General features: G+C 46.7%; 1 protein-coding gene across 1 annotated transcript in view; it reads right to left on the reverse strand.

The window, feature by feature from the left end:
• Positions 1–4,306: 4,306 nt before the first annotated feature.
• Positions 4,307–17,043, reverse strand: part of ACTR3 (actin related protein 3) — a 478,950-nt gene continuing 466,213 nt past the window's right edge. The window contains exon 12 of the mRNA XM_086957055.1: positions 4,307–5,199. Coding sequence (XP_086813181.1) covers positions 5,104–5,199 — 96 coding nt within the window. The 3' untranslated portion in view covers positions 4,307–5,103. The remainder of the gene's footprint in view (positions 5,200–17,043) is intronic.

Here is a 17,043-nt window from a genome sequence, read left to right on the forward strand (position 1 = left end):
AAAAAGGGTTCTTGCATGGTTAGTGCCTAGAGCTCACCAGCTCTCCTAAGAGATGTGATTGCTATGAGGAAGGCTACCTTCCAAGTTATAAATTGTAGTTCACATTTGTGAAACGGCTCAAATGGTGGGCCCATGAGTCTTGTAAGGACTATATTAAGATTCTAAACAGGAGAAGCTGGAAGTCTAGGGGGAATGATTCTCTTGAGCCCTTCCATAAAGGCTTTGATAGCGGGTACACAAAACAAGGACAAGTGTTGTCTGTTTTGTAGGTAAGCCGCTATTGCAGCAAGATGCAGTCTTATTGATGTATATGCTAAGTTAGCCCGCTGTAGGTGTAACAGTACGCAAATGAGGTTTTGAATTGAAGCATCAAGCGGATTGATTTGTTATTACAATAAATAACAAATTGTTTCCAATTTGATGCATAGCATACTCTTGTGGTAGGGCGTCTAGCCTCTTTAATGACGTTAATGCAGTCTGGCGGGAAATTAAGGTAGCCAAACTAGGATTTCAGGTGCCAGATCGCAAGGTTGAATTGACTGGGATCTGCATGCCTTGTCTCCATGGTTCTGAGTGAGAAGCTTGGGGGAGAGGCGTAGTTTTTGTTGAGGAACTACTGATAGTTCCAACAGGGTTGTGAACCAGGTTTGCCGTGCCCATGTGGGGGCAATTAGGATCATAGTGAAGATAAGTTGCTTGAGCTTCCGAACCACTAATGGAATTAGCGGGAGAGGTGGAAAAGCGTAAGCAAATATCCCTGACCAATTGATCCATAGCACATTGCCTTTGGAAAATGGGTGTGGATAACTGGACGCGAACTTTGAGCATTTTGCGTTGGTGTGTGGCGAACAGCTCTATCTAGGAGTAGCCCCACATTTGAAAAAATGGGAGAAGAACTTGAGGGTGTAATTCCCATTCGTGGATCTCTTGTCTCTGACAGAGCTGATCTGCAATTTGATTGTTTACTCCTGGGAGGTGTTCTGCAAAGAGATATTTTTTGAGGTATGGCCCATCTCCATATGCTTCGAGCTAGGTGTGGAAGCTTTAGAGAGTGCCCCCCCCCAGTTTTTGTAGTCTACATGCCCTGAATGGTAGGTTTTTGAAGATGAGCTCCCCAACCAGTAAGTGATGCGTCTGCTGTGAGCACTATCTGTGGTATCAGGTCAACTAATGGCCGCCAGTTGGAAAGGTTTTGTGTATTCCACCACTGCAGAGAGCGATGAGTGCGGCCATTCACCAACACCAGATCAGTTAAATGACCTTGAGCCTGGTTCCACTGACGTGCTAAGCATTCCTGTAGGGGACACATTTGGAGTCTTGCGCAGGGAAAAATTATAATGCAAGATGCCATCATTCCAATCACCTGCATAAACACTCAGGCTGGTAGTGAGTGCTGTGGTTGAAATTGTGATATTAGTGTTTCCATGTTGGTATTCTGTCTGGGTTGGGGTAAGCTAGAGCTTTGCAAGTGTCTATTGTGGCTCATACGTATGCTTGCGTGTTGGAGGGTTGAAGATGAGACTTGGTGAGGTTGACAGTGAATCCCAAGTCGTGAAGCAGCTAAACTGTTTTCTGAGTGTGGTTAGACTCCTTATCAGGAGGAGGGGCGTTGCCTGTAGTTTGAGTTAACTCTCTTGCATCATTCGATACAGCAAGAGAGTCTAATGGTAACGGACGTTTTATGTATACAGGATCTGTAGGAGCGGGCATTTATTTTTTAACAACCCTAGGTGTGAGTATCCTGGCTCTAACTGGGTCTTTGAATACCTCGTCAGAACGTTTTAACAATCCCCTTCAGCATGGGTAAAGTGTTAGTAGACCTCTGCGAGTGTGTGAATGTTTCTACAAGGAAATACTCTTCTAGAGGATCTGTATGTAGTTCCACCCTGTGATATTGGGCAGCCCTGTTGATAAGTTGAGCAAAGCCAATGTTTTCATCTGGTGGCAGCCACGGCCCATGGAGGGAGTTACGGTGAGGCAGGGAGGCAGAGCGGGGGAGGGGCAGGGTGGGGGATGCTAATAAACAGAATATGGATAATTGGAGGTAAGTAAACAATTTAATTAAAAAAACTAATTTCGTAGTGCGCACTGCATCGCATTTTGCGATGCAGGGCGCGCTATTAAATTAGTTTTATTCATCAAATTGTTTACTTGCCTCCAAATATCCATATTCCGTTTTTTAGCATCCCCCACCCGGCCTCTCCGCCCCCCCCCCCGCCTTCCTGCCCCACCGTGACTCCCTCCACGGGCTGCGGCTGTCAGGTGGGGAAGGCCTGGAGGGATACAGGTCAGGGTCATTAGGTTGTTCTGGATCCTTATCATAATCATCCCAATGATCAGTGTCATGTGGTATGTCGATCTTGAGGGGTAGATGATAGTCTTACCCATTCCCTTAACTGTCATCCTGCGAGTCTGATGAGGTGGTGAATTTGATGGTGTAATATGTAAATTGGGAATAGGAGGAGGAAATGGAGGTATATAAGGGGGAGAAGGGTTAGTACTCATCTCTTTTCTTCAGAGGTATAGGGGCATCTTGCGGGCAGTCTAACTTCCGTTTTTTAGGAAGAGTAGCCAGAAGGTGTCCAGTTTTTGGATCAATACGAAGTCTTTTTTTGTTTTGGATCCAGCGGTGTGTCTTTGGATGGACGTTCCTAGGAAGGAGTATCTGTTCCTTTAGGAGCACATTTTGGCATCGAAGATTTGGTCAGTGTCTTTGGGTGCCGAGTGTTTGGAATCAGAATGCTTGGCTTTAGCCGGTTTAGGCTGTGGAGTCTTCGGAGTGGTATGTTTCAGCTCCAAACTTTTCGGCGCGGAGGTGGTCTGCTCCGAGCTTTTAGGTGTTGAGCTTTTCAGCTCCGAGGCTTTAGGCTTGGACGATTTTGGTTCTGAGTCTTTGTTTTGGAGGGTTTCGACTGAGGTTTTCTGTGCCGAAGAGGTCTTCGTTGCCGACAGCGTGGGAAGTGGCTAATGTTTCCTCCTCCTGTGTCGGTGTCGAAGGTGTTGGTTCGGCGCTGGACTGGGGCCGGCTCAAGTCTGAGCCAGAAGGCCTGTGTTTGTTTCATAGCTGGGCTGGAGGGCAGGGCATCTGAAACTTTCTCAGTGTTAACAGGAGCCCGAGGGTGATACCGGAGCCTTATCCTTTGTTTGAGTGGGCAAATGGGGATCTGTAATCACGGTATGTTGACCCGGAGTGACGTTCAGGTCTTCCTCCATGTCAGAGTCAGCTTCGGACACAGAGACCAGTTCTTCTTCGGCTTCTGCAGAAGGATTGTGATCTAGTTCTTCGCCGAAGATATCCGGTATGGAGCAGGTGCTGTGTTGGATCTCGTGGCGTTGAGCACAAGCAGGTGCTGTGTTGGATCTCGTGGCATTGAGCCCACTGATCATGGATTGTCTTCGATCGGAATGCTCGACACACCTCACAGGATTTTCCTTCATGTTCTGTGGATAAGCATAGGTTGCAGACCTCATGCAAGTCAGTGAGTGTAAACTTAGCATGACACACGGGACATAGCTTGAACGGGGTCCGTTCCATCGACTGCTGGCATGGTCGGCATGGGTAGGGTCGACGACCCGCCTCGAAGTTCCCGATCGAAGGTTCACAGTATACACGATATGCGTCGAATGGGAAACAGCGATCGAAAGACAATACGTCGAGGGAAGAGGATTGCGCGTCGAAGGCGTTCTAAAACAATACAGAACCGAAGCAATACACATCCGAACTCGATGGCAGAAAAAAACAATCTGGGGATGGAGTTGATGCCCATGTTCATAATCACCAAAAGGAGTCCTCAACCATGTGAATGCAAAGACTTTGTCAAACAAAAACAAAGTGCAAACATCCAGACCCAACACCAGATGACGATCTACGCTAAAGCATATGATCTACAGCTCATATTCCTCGAACATCAAGGTCTTAAATACTTCCAAAGTCTAAAACTATTTGCCGGCAACCCTGACGGATTACCTCTGGCTCCACAAGGACATTACCAGGCCCATGATGTTTGACGGGCAAATTAGTATTTTTTCTATAGAACCCACAAATACAACATCACTGCATCAACAGAAAGCTGAATACCTCATAACTTGGGGTCCTGCAGCAAAAACAGGCAGTCAGCACAGAGGAGACAAAATAAGGAATGGTGACCAACCTGCTGCTTCATCCTCCACCTCACTGTCCCTTTACCATGACCCTGGGTCTAACTGTAGGTAAATTTAGGTCATTTGCTGCGACATCTTAAAACATTCCAGAAATTACATATACAATCAATGTGCACGCAATTTTCAAATAAATCTTACACAGACATAAAAAGATTGTATCTTTATTGGAAAGGTGCTAGGCTTTAAATACACCAATTTTAATGACTGGGTTTAGATTTAATCTTAAATGACACAAAGATCTGAAATACTGGTCCAACAGTCTTGTCTTAACTCTTTTTTCCAGCATCTAATAGAATGAGAATGCGCGAAGTAATCAAAGCACTAGCAGGCAGAAGATAATTCAGAATACTTCCTTGATTCACACAGCAAGTGTTGAGTTACAATGTGTGAAACTAGGATACTTATATTGGTTGCAATTTGTAATAACTAGTCACATGAGAAAGAAAGCAGTTATGTGGCAGTTTGAAGTTTATTGTAATTAAATATTATAATTGCTATTGGTATTTTTCTGAAAGGATCAGGATTTGCTTCCTCAATGACATTTTTCCTCACTGTATATAAAAAAAAGTATGAAATATAAACAAGCTCTTGCATTGTACACCCAAGGTACAATTCAAGTATTATAGAACTGACCATCTACACACAGTCAACTCCCATCAAATGTTGGATAATCCATTAATATACAAAATATCAGGGCACGAAAATAACTAAAACCCACTTCTTTGTTTTGTTAAACACAGGATCAAATATTCAATCAGAAGGAAAAAACAACACTTAAATCATTTTGGCTTTCTACTATGTCCTCATGTTGAAACATTAAAATATTCCTGTTGAGTTGCGTTTGGTCTTCATCTTATGGTCATTCATTTTTTAATACATCAGTCACCCTCAATATTGCGGAGAACTTGGGCTCCCAAACAGTGATTACACAGGATACCAGCTTTATGACATAACTCCAAACACAGGGTTGTGGCGACAGATACTAGGACCAATCTCTTCATAATCTTTTTTGGTGTGGCATACCTGGTAGAACTCCGGCTAAAATAGAGAAAGAAAAAAGAGAACAAGGAAACTGAAATATTTGTTGCTTTTAAATGTAAACTCAAAATTGTGAATTTTCAGTTTGTCACTTCTTTCAGACTTGATCAGCATCACTTTGGAAAACACAAGGATTTTGAAAGCATTATTTTTAGCCTACCGCTACTTAATTCCTCTCTGATAGTTCTTCAAATACCACCAAAACGATATGGCTTTAACAAGCTTGGTGTTATACTTTTTATTTCAGATATAAAAAAAGAGAGTAACCCTTAAACCACAGGGAAATGGGTAAGTCACAAAGTTAAAAAAGGATTGTTCCCTTGGTGATTAACTGATGCGTGCTCCAAATTATCCTACACAATAACTATTTCTGCTATATGAACCAGTTATTTCTGAATAAGTCTCATTCTTTCCACATTTGCTCACCACACGGATATAAGTAATACCACAAAGAAGCACTGAATTCAATGGAGATATCACACTTAGCAATTTCAAATGTATATGTTTGTCATTTGATTTATTAAACACAGATTAAAACATCATGTATGTAGTTCATCAAGGCAAGCTGTTTTTCTATACCTGTATCACAGAACAAACATGAATTGTGATGGATTGACACTTAATGACATATATTCCTATACTTTATGATACAATAGTCATCATATTAAAAACATTTACACAAATTATTAATACGATAATCTTAAAACCACAGAGGGTTGTTGTCGATGTGTTTCGATGGATTTTGCTATGTGCTCAGGACAGTTAAAACCAACACAATCTGTGAAATGAAAAAAATGTTTCCTTGATGAACTACATACATTATGTTTTAATCTGTGTTTAATAAATAAAATAAACATATGCACGCATCAGTTAATCACCAAGGGAACAATACTTTTTATTTCAGGCCATTAGTCACATGAAGAATTCAGCTTTGACACGATCTTTTACTGACCATGAACAAACTCTGTTTTACCCAAAACGTGACTGGGTATGGCATAAGGTAATTACTACTGTGCAATAAATGAAGGTATTTGCCTTCAACCAATCTAAGGACCTAAATGAAATGTCGAAGCTTCCTGTGGGCTGTAGGAACTGACTTTCAGTTATGCTATGCACACGTTGACATGGCGTTCACCCATGCCCAGTATGATGTCTTGTATGTGGGAATCTGAGAATGGCATAGAGGGGGAGTTACAGTGGCACTGCTCAAAATAACTAATGAATTTCAGTGTAGGGTTTTTAGAACTTTCTATGGGTTTGCTTTAACTATAATTCTAGTTTAACAAAGTTTTAGGGTTTTTAATGATAATCAGGGGTGTGGAATTTAATAAAATATCTACTTGTCCATGGGGCAGGTTGCTTCATAAATCTGCTTGTCCTTTAACAAAATACACTTGTCCCTTTGGTGCCATGTAGTGCGGCGACACATTTTGACAGCAATCTCATTATATAAGAGCTCTGATATAGCCTCTCTAATTATACCAGGGTTCATACCCTTAGTAGTGTTTGAATACTTGCAATCCCCTTATGTTGCCATGTTTGCGCATGTCTAAATAATGGTGCAGAAGGCAGTGGTAAGCAATAGTTCCAGGGTTAGAATGCCCTTTGGAGTCTGTGCAAACCTACTAACTTGCATGATTTAAGGGTTTTAAACCACACTGCTCTAAACTTTTCCTATACTGAGAAATTTACTCCTGACAATGGCAGAATTAAACCTTCCAGAGTTGGGGAAAAAAGTGGTTGGAGAGAAAGTAAACTTGCAAACACTCAGATTTTCACATGAGCAAATCTACACATGCAAATTTGCTCATGCTTAAATGCAGTCAGTTCACAAATATTTTCTAGGACTACTATTTCTTGTCCTACTACTGTACATTTTTGGGAATTCAAGAAAGCCATATATCTGCACTTAATGCAAGGACACATCATGGGTGCACTTTTGAGACTTTCTTAAATAATTTGGCCCATAATTTGGTCTGGCGTTGGCCATAACCGTTTGCATTTATTAAACATCTGTGCTCTCTCTGTATCAGCTGGCTTCACTGAGAGTGACAGCATTCTGCTCTTTCACAAGGAGCATATCGGCACACAAAATAGTTTTGTTCCGTGCCAGTAACTACTGTGGCAGTGTGTGCTTTTTGAGAGCAAAATCAATTTTTGCTTTCGCCAATGTTTGTTATACTAACGAGGGCCGGCAGCTCCCACACCAATAAGGTTTTACAAAAACCATGCCAAAACAATTCACACATTGACAATACTCAAAAGCTGATCACCAATGTCAGACCTACTGGCTTTGCCAATGGTTGTTTATTTGTTTCCCATAATCTTATTGAAACTGGTTACACTCATTCTCCATAATGAATATTTTCAGGAAAACTAGCATGCATCAACCAAGGTTACTAAATGATGCTGCAAAGAAATGGTACCAGAAATTTTACAGAAGTTTAACTAAATGTTTTTTTTCCTGCTTTCATTTTTTTATGAATATTTTATTTTGAAAGCAAAGAATCCTCAATTTTTATACTTGGAACCGTCAGTAGTACCATCAGAGCTTACAACATTTGTTTAGAGCGCTCACCCTATTAATAAAGGCTTTTAATTAATGAAACCTATATAGAAGGGTGAACAGCATTAACATATGTACAAAAATATTACCTTAACTGCAGAGCATGCCCTTTCCTGATCTATAATGTGGCACTGTAAACCGGCAGCCAAATGGTTTGTGTTCCTGGGGGTGGGCCTACTTGTCGCAAGGACAAAATACGCATGAAAACTTGTTGCCCTTGACCCCAAACAAAATGTCCTGGGCGTCGGGCTATAGGAATTCCACATCCCTGTCTGATAAAATGTAGTGTTGTCTTACTACAAAGAAACGCTACATAGTGGTCAGTCATGGTCAGCAAACGCAACCCTAGGCCCAGCAAGTGATCCAGGAGGTTTTCTAATGGTTTTATGGGCCCTGAGGCAGGGTTAGAATTGCAGGACCCACTGACGGGTTGTGATGCCATCAGTGACATCATCTGTGATGTCACTGAGCAGATCATGAGTGATGTAATATGTGAGGTCATAGGTAATGCACTGCGGGGGCCTAAGTTATAGTTAGCTCGGGTATCTATAACTGCTGGAATTATGTGTGTAAAATCTGAGCCTAACTATGTCCTTTTAACCTTTGGCTTTTTTCAGCGAATTGTTAAGGTTTTTTGTAATTGGTTTTCCTAACTATAACGTCCCTGTAACGTTTGGTTTTTTCAGTGAATATATATTCACTGAAAAACGAAGGTTACAGAGATTTTACAGTTGGCAAAAAGAGCTAAAAAAACAAACTTAGAAATTCACACAAAAAAAAACAGGTTACAGGGACGTTTCAAGTTGTGCTCAGATTTTACACACACAAAACCATATACATTTTACAGTTACAATTATCTCAAGTAACTAACTTGTGCCCTAAGATAACAATAACTTGTGCCTCAAAGGTAACTAGAACTATAATTGTGTGGGAAGCGTGTTAATTTTCACTTTTTAAATCTGGTTTGAGTGCCCCTTAGAATTTGCCTGCCGTTGGCTACCCCTTACTGTGCCACCCGATTGCTGTGAATTATTTTTCAACTGCTCTGAAACTGCGATTTTCAATAAGGCAGGAAAAATAATGCTTTACTCTGTTTTTGATTCACTCTCACATCAATATATGACAGAGATCCCAAGTTTCAGAATGGTTTAATTTACCAGACAATATGTACAAAGATTTTGTCTTTCAAGCCTACTTGGTACATTTTGGAAACTGGAATAATGTTTTTGAGTCATCTACTTGGTACATTTTTGAAACCAGAATAAGGTTTTTGAGTCATATTCTACAATCATTTTAACTTTGGCATAAATCCATTCAGTGTTTTTGGTTGGCGGGATGAGAAACATTTCCCCAGAAGCTAAAAAAAAATAAAAAATCTTTTTCAACTCCCTTTTAACTTTTTTCCACCTATAAGGAACTACAGGAAAATTAGCATGCCAGACCTTACCAGCATAAGCTAAGCTTGTGCCAAATGTTGGGAAGATCATTTCACAGAAGCCAGAGTTCTAGGCAAACCAAAAGGAAAATGTTACTTACCCAGTAAGCATCTGTTCGTGGCTTGTACTACCGTAGATTAACATGCTATGCATAATCCCGCTATCTAGTGTTGAACTCTGATGTGTAAACATGTTATTTCTTCGAATAAAGTCTTTCAACTCACAAGGTATTGGGACTCCTCTTGTTGCTGGTATGCGCATTGTCATTAACTCCATTGTTCGATTGTTTGCTTGCATTGCAGGTGAGGATGACATGTGGAACAAAACATAGTAAAGAGAGATGTCCATGCAAAGAAGAAAGTAAGAAATATTAAATTGACAGCAACAATCACAGGTGTCTGGGGAGGAGGCTGGGCACATGTGAATCCACAGCACTACATGCCACAAACAGATATTTACTGGGTGACATTTTGCATTTGAAGCATGAGTGGCTGTAGATACACATGCTATGCATAGAATGTAATAGCAGTGGCTAGCCTGTGGGAGTAGCAGTAGTTTAGCAAAGTGTACATATAACTGCATGACCAACACTAGCTTGTTGAAGAGCCAGTACAGCCACACAATGTTTTGTAAAAGTATGTGTTGTGGACCATGTAGCTGCTACAATCTGCAATAGGAAAATTCCCAAGAAATGGGGGCGTGGCTTGGACGGCAAGCATGGCGGACGCAGCCTAGTTGAGCTCCGTCCCCGCCAGCCGATCATCCGCCGAAATATCCTGTTCCTCCCCATCAGACTGCGGCCCGAGAGTTGCGCTAGATGCGAGGGGTCGCGGAGCTCAAATTGGCACACTTTAAGCTGGGTCGGCGCCGCTGGAGGCGAGTGAGGGTAGGCGGACGCGGTGCGGCCTAGGCGGCCTCCGTAAGCCGGGGAGCTCTAGTTTCGCGACCCGGGGAAACACCACGCGGAGGCGGCCGGAGCTCGGCTGACAGGCGGCGGACCTACGGCGGCGGAGGGCCGCGCCTGGCCCTATACATCTGGGAGACGCCTCGACCTTGAACCGGGAGGTACTGGCCCTACACAGCGGCCCTGCAGGAGGCGGCGGAGCAACGCGGCCCGCTCGGAGGGCGGAAAACACGCAGCCGGAGCGGAACGGCCAGGCGAGTGCCCCTCTTCCCTCTTAATAAAGCCCAGCAGTGCGTCAGTGAAGAGGGCCGGGTCCTGGCAGTGGAGGGCGCCGGCCGAATACAATCGTGGGACCTGACGAGCCCAGCTGCCAACACGGAGAGCTCCTACAGAGCGGCTGAGAAGCGGGAGACCAAACAGCCTTACATTGAGGTAACAGACAGGGGGGCCCCCTAGGCGGCAGCGGGAAGACCAGCGCCACACCAGAGGAAGGTCGGCGGTGGCTGAGATCTGATTGAGGGACACGGGGACCCCGGTTGCGCATGCCACGGCTGGACCTTGACCGGCGCGATCGGGGCCACTGGACGCCGTGTTGGAGTGCCTGGCCCGACTATTCGGCGGTCGGTTCGAACCGCGGTGGGGCCCCCTGTTTGGTGGCATAGTGGGCGGTGATCCGACAGTGCCTGCTTGGCTGCCTCTGATTTTAGTGAAGTACACTCATCATAACCCGCGGGGCAGGCGGAGGAGGCCCTAAGCAGGGGCCCATTGACAAGTTCACAGGGCCGGGAGGCAGTGCGGGGGCCTCTGGTGGATCCCAGGCGACCAGGCCAGACAATGCAGCACTAATGGCAGCCATTACCCAGTCCCGGGACGCGTTGGATGCTAAAATTGGGGCAGTGGGATCCGAAGTTACGCTCCTTCGCCAGGACTTGCGGAATGCGGTTTCCCGCATCACAGCAGCCGAAGCTCGGATATCTGGGGTAGAAGATGACGTGGTGACTCTCAAACGCAAAGTGGCTGTCCTGGAATCCACACAAAAGGGCCTGGCGCTTCGGGTGGAAGATGCAGAAGGGCGCGCCAGGCGCAACAACCTCCGCTTTGTAGGCCTGCCGGAGGGATGTGAGAAGGGAGATATGGAGGGCTTCCTGACGCAGTGGCTTGGAAGCTGGATTTCACCGGAGACCCTCTCCAGTTGCTTTGTTATAGAAAGGGCGCACCGGGCCCTGATGCAAAAACCGCCCGAGGGAGCGAGGCCGCAGCAGGTGATTGCGAAGCTTCTCAATTACCATGACAGATGTGATCCTCAAACAGGCCAGAGCGAAAGAACCACTGCGATACGAAAATCACACGATCCTGATCTTTTCAGACTATACCCGCTTGGCACAACAGCAGCGCCAGTCCTTTACGGCGGCCAAGGCACTTTGCGCGATCTGAAGATACAATATGCACTTCTCTATCCAGCCCGCCTAAGAGTTATATTCCGATCTCGCACTCACTTCTTTAATTCCCCGGAGGATGTGTTTCTATGGACAGACGAAATTAGACCGGTGAAAGTGCACACTCCCCGGGGGCGAGACTCAGACTCTTCACATGATGATGCGCAGACCAGATCCTCCCGACTTAAAAGCAATTAGGAGATCCCGATCCTGACAGCGGTCTGTGTCAAGTACGGCTTCGGAGACGGCGATTGGAGCAGCCGAGAAACAGAAGAAGGGCACGTGAGGGCGCCTAGAGGCATATTGCGGACAGATTGACTTAATTCCCTCCTTTCTGGGGGGGAGAGCGAGGTGCCTGTGCCTTGTGTGAGACCAAGTGAGCGGATGACGGTTGATGGTTTATGGGGGGGGGGGGGGGGGGGGGGGGGGGGGGGGGGGGTCGTGGGGGAGAGTACACGGGTGGGCAGGGTTCCTTTCAGGCGAGGGTGGGAGGGAGTAAGTGTTGGGAGAGTTAACTGCAGTTATGGGGATCCATTGGTGGGGTGGGTTGTCGGTCTCATGTTGGAGGCGGAAGCCGCACTGCACCGCGACAGATACTTCATCGGTTTTTGAGGTGTGGGGGGGAGGGGAGTTCTGTGAAGTTGGTGGATCGGGGGACTGCACGGCTCTGATGCGATCGTGATGGTGGCTGGAAGCACACACAGGTGGTGAGTGTCATGGATACTGGCTGCGAAGGGTCCTTGATGTCGAGCCTGGAAGCACACACAGGTGGTGAGTGTCATGGATACTGGCTGCGAAGGGTCCTTGATGTCGAGCCTGGATAGAGGGGCCGCTGGGCCTGGGGCCACACTTCGGGCCCTTAATTGGAACGTGAGAGGGGTGCTAGACAAGATCAAGCTGGGAGCGGTTCTGAAACAGGCTAAAAGAGTGGGGGCAGATGTTATGCTGCAGGAAACGCATCTTCTGGGGACTAAGACACTATGCCTTCAGCGCTTTGGTTACAGTCAGGTTTTCCATGCTGGTTTTGCCAGGGGATCCAAATGCGTGGCCATACTGGTGCACCGCAGGGTTCCATATGTGCACTCCACTCACTGGCAGGACCCACAAGGTCGATACATTTTTATTCAAGGTACGCTTGGGGACGAGGAGGTAGTGTTTGGCTGTGTGTACGCCCCGCCCCCCTTGCAGTGGTCCCTGGTTGAAAAGATCTTAACGGTGTGGGCGGCTACCCCAAATGTGTTGGCTGTCATTGGGGGTGACTGGAACGATGTGTTTGATCAGGCGAGCGACAGGTACAGACCGGGGGGGGGGGGGGGGGGCGTGGGGGTTACAGTAGTATCTGGACATACCAAATTGTATGATATGACCAGGAATCTGGGATGGGTGGACACATGGAGATATATACATGGCACACAGCGAGAATACACTTTCCTCTCGGCAGTCCATCACTCATTCTCTAGGCTGGACTACATTTTCGTCCCTCTGGCGGCTCAAGGTAGGGTGGAGGCCGCGGATATTTTGCCACGGGAGCTGTCGGACCATTCTCCGGTGGCGGTTACTATGAGATTAGACCGGAGGGAACAGCAGTTTTGTTGGCGCCTATCAGTTTGGCACCTACAGCCGGGGGATTACCAGGCCCACATGTGGAAAGCCATAGCGCAATACTTGGCAGAGAATACTGGAACTGTGGCGATTATGGCAACGCTCTGGGAAGCCATGAAGCCCACATTGAGAGGCATAGATATAGCGTGGTGTGTGGCAGTCAAGAGACGGCGTAGGGAGACTCTTGATCAAGCGGAGGCGGCCATACGGGATTTAGAGCAGCGTAGTGGTTCGGGAGGGGAAGACCGGGCGCTGGAGCAACTGCTGCTAGCGCAACAGTCCTACACTTCGTTGCTACTTGATGAGGCGCGGCAGATGTGGCTGGCGACCCGCAGCAGGGTGTACCAACAATGGGGGGACAAATCTGGGACGATGTTGCATAGGTTGTGTCAGGGCCAGTTTCAGACCCAGACCCCTCCGAGAATACTAGATGAGTCCGGTGCCCTGATAACTGATCCCAGGTCACTTTCGGAAGGCTTCGCAACCTACTATGCCGACCTATACTCCCCGCATGAATGCATTGGTGAGGATTTGATCGACAAGTTTATAGTGGATCTACCACCGCGGGCGCTCTCAGATGAAGCCCGCGATAGCCTGTATAAACCCTTGACTGAGGACGAGCTAGGAACCGCTCTTGGGGAACTGAATACAGCGGCTTCCCCAGTGAATTCTTTAAGAAATTTCATCTCCAGTTGGGAACCCAATACAGAGCGGTAGTAGAGAAGGCACGGGAACTGGGTTGCATGCCCCAAGACTGGAGACACGCTGAGATGGTGGTCTTTCACAAACCTGGTCGGCCCCCGAGCAATACGCGTCGTATCGCCCAATCTCCTTATTGAACGTGGAGGCCAAAGTCTTGGCTAAGGCTCTGGCCAATAGATTGTTGCCATACATCTCCGATCTCATACATCCGGACCAAGCTGTCTTTATGCCTAAGCGGGCGACGCAGCACAATATTAGGCGGGCCAACGTCGCGGTCGCGGCGATTCAGTCATCCAGGGTGCAGGCGGTTGTGTTCGACGTCTGGCGGCGGGCGCTGAGGCGGATGGGATGGTGGCGAACATTGACCGAGGAGACTCCCCTCTGGCGCAACAGCCGCCTCCTGGGTCTGGCTACCCTGGCGGGATTCGCGGGATGGGATGCCATCGGCATCTCTAGGTTGGGTGATGTTATGGCTGGGACGACGCTTAAATCGTTCCAGGAGCTGAGAGTGGAGTACGACATGGCCAGCACACAATTTTTCCGCTACTTGCAATTTCGTCATGCCCTGACTCCAGATCTGGATGGTCTGATTTCCCTCCCTGAGTTTAGCCCCTTGGAGGCCCGAGTCTTTATGGGGGAGCTAGATACCAAAAAAATCTCGCATCTATCAATCTCTGATCATACATTGCTCCTCTGACTTAAGCTCCCTTCAGGAGAAATGGGAGGAGGACGTTGGGCTGCTGGAGGAAGAAGATTGGAACGAAGCGCTGGCGAGTCCTCGAGGCGCGGCCATCTCGATCCGCCTCTGGCAGATTCAATTTAAATACTTTCACAGAGTGTACTACACACGACAGAGGCTGTGGAAGGCAGGACTCATTACATCCCCAGAGTGTACTCTGTGTGGGAGCGAGGAAGGTACATTCCTTCATACAGTGTGGAGTTGTGGGTGCCTGGATAGGTTCTGGCGTGGTGTCTGGAATGGTCTGGATGAGGCGTTAGGCTGGGTGCTCCCGCGCACGCCGTGCTTGGGTCTACTGCATGTGCTGGAGGGAGTGGGGGGCAATCTGTACAAGAGACATTTGTTACTATTGGGACTAACAATAGCCAAGCGCGACATAGCTAGGGCCTGGAAGGACCCGCAGCCCCCATCACTTCTCGCCTGGAAGAGAGGCCTGGACTTCTGTATGGGGATGGAGAGGCCCATATTTCTGGCTCACGGCTGCCCCAGCAAACACTACAAGATATGGAAGAGGTGGGCTGAATACAGGGGTCTTTGGCTAGAGCCCCGATAGAGCAGGATCCGGATCCAGACGTATGAGTGAGCTCGATGATCGGATAGGTGTGTGAGTGGCTTGATCGATCGAATGCCGTGCGGGGGGAGGGATCTGGGTGGGAGGGGGGGTAGTTGGGAGAGGGGTTAGGGTTGTGATTGTTCCCATTGTTTTGACTAAGAAAGTAATGACGGATTGCGTTATTGTACAAATTTATTGATACCTGGCAGATACCTCTGGGGTACAGAGATCTGTGGCCACTTATATGATCTGTCCATAAAATCTGTTTTGAAAAAAAAATTCCCAAGAAATACAATTTTTTCCAAGTGGAATGGGCTCCAGGAGGCATAGTTAAGGTCCTTTTAGGCCAGAATAGCAAATCTGGATGCATTTAATATTCCATCTAGCAAAGCCAGCTTTAGGAATGGCTTTCCCTGTATGGGGTTTGGAGAAAGCTGAAAGCTGTTTAGTTTTTTTAATAGATTTAGTTTTGTCAATATAATACACAAGGGCCTGTTTAATATCTAAAGTATGATTGATTGATTGATTGATTGGACAGCCTGCTCTCCTGAGTCAGGTTGAGGGAAAGGTTCAATAGATTGAGGTGAAACTGTGAAAACCATCTTTAGGAGAAACTTAGGATTGGTGCGGAGAATAACCCTCTCTACGGATTTGGAAGAAGGGTTCTGCAAAGGTTAGTGCCTGAAGCTCACTGAGACATCTAAGGGAAGTGATTGAGACCAGTGGGGGACCACAGAGAGTTTGAGAAGAGTTGTGAACCATTGCTATCATGCCCATGCAGGATCCACCAGGATGAAGGGGAGGGGTGGGGGTGGGGGGGGGGGGGGGGGGGGGGGGGGATAAGAGGTTTGTCGAAGTTCCTGACCCACATACTGAAGTAGCGAGAGAGGAGAAAGGCATAAGCAAATATCCCTGACCAACACATCCACAGTCTATTGCCTTTGGATTGTGGAAACCTGGAGGCTAAGTTTGAGCATTTGCCATTTTCTGCTGTGGCGAAGAGGTCTATCTCTGGTAGTTCCCGAAGCTGCAAATAGTTGTGGAGGACTTCTGTGTGGGGTTCCCACTCATGGATTTGTTGCTGCATCTTACGGAGGTCGGCATAGTTGTTATCTAGTCCCGGTAAGTATTCCGCTAAGAGGTGACTTGTGATGGAGAGCCCATTTCCAAATGTTCTGGGCTAAGTGAGGGACAGGAGGGTATCTAGTGCCCCTGGTTTCAAAAGGTATTATGTGGCTGTCATGTTGTACGTCTTGATGAGGACGACCTTGCCAATTAGTTGAAGGAAAGCTTTCAGTAGAAGGTGAAAAGGTAGTAGCTCTAGGTGATGTATGTAGAGAACTTGTTGACTGGGATTCCACTGACCTTGGACAGCTAAACATTGTGAATGCGCTCTCCATCCCATAAGGGAGGCATTCGTTATTATGGTCTTCTGCTGCACTGGGTCTAATGGCTTCCTTTTTAACAACTTGGTGTTCCCCCATTGCAGGGACTGGCAAGTTTGTCGGCCGACCAACACTAGATCTTCCCATTAATTCTCCGCTGGAGACCATTGGTGCGATAAGCACTCTAGTAATGGTCGCATATGTAACCTAGCATCAAGTACTATAGCGATGCATGAGGCCATCATGCAGAGGAGGCACATCACTGTCCTTAATGTACCTGTTGATTTAGTTGAAAGAGAAATTAATGCCTGAAAGGACTGTATCCTGGCGGCATTTGGGTAGGCTATAGCCATTTCTGAATTGAGGATTGCCCCTCAATAAGGTTGAGTGGTTGGAGATGGGATTTTAAAGCGTCAATAGTAAAGCCTAGTTCGTGGAGCAGGTTGATAGTGACCTGAGTGTGTTGCTGACATTTTAGAAGAGTGGTACTGTTGATGAGAATCACCCAGATAGGGAAAGAT

Source organism: Lissotriton vulgaris, chromosome 2_1 (genome assembly GCF_964263255.1).
Source record: "Lissotriton vulgaris chromosome 2_1, aLisVul1.2, whole genome shotgun sequence".
In the NCBI taxonomy this organism is placed as follows: Eukaryota; Metazoa; Chordata; class Amphibia; order Caudata; family Salamandridae; genus Lissotriton; species Lissotriton vulgaris.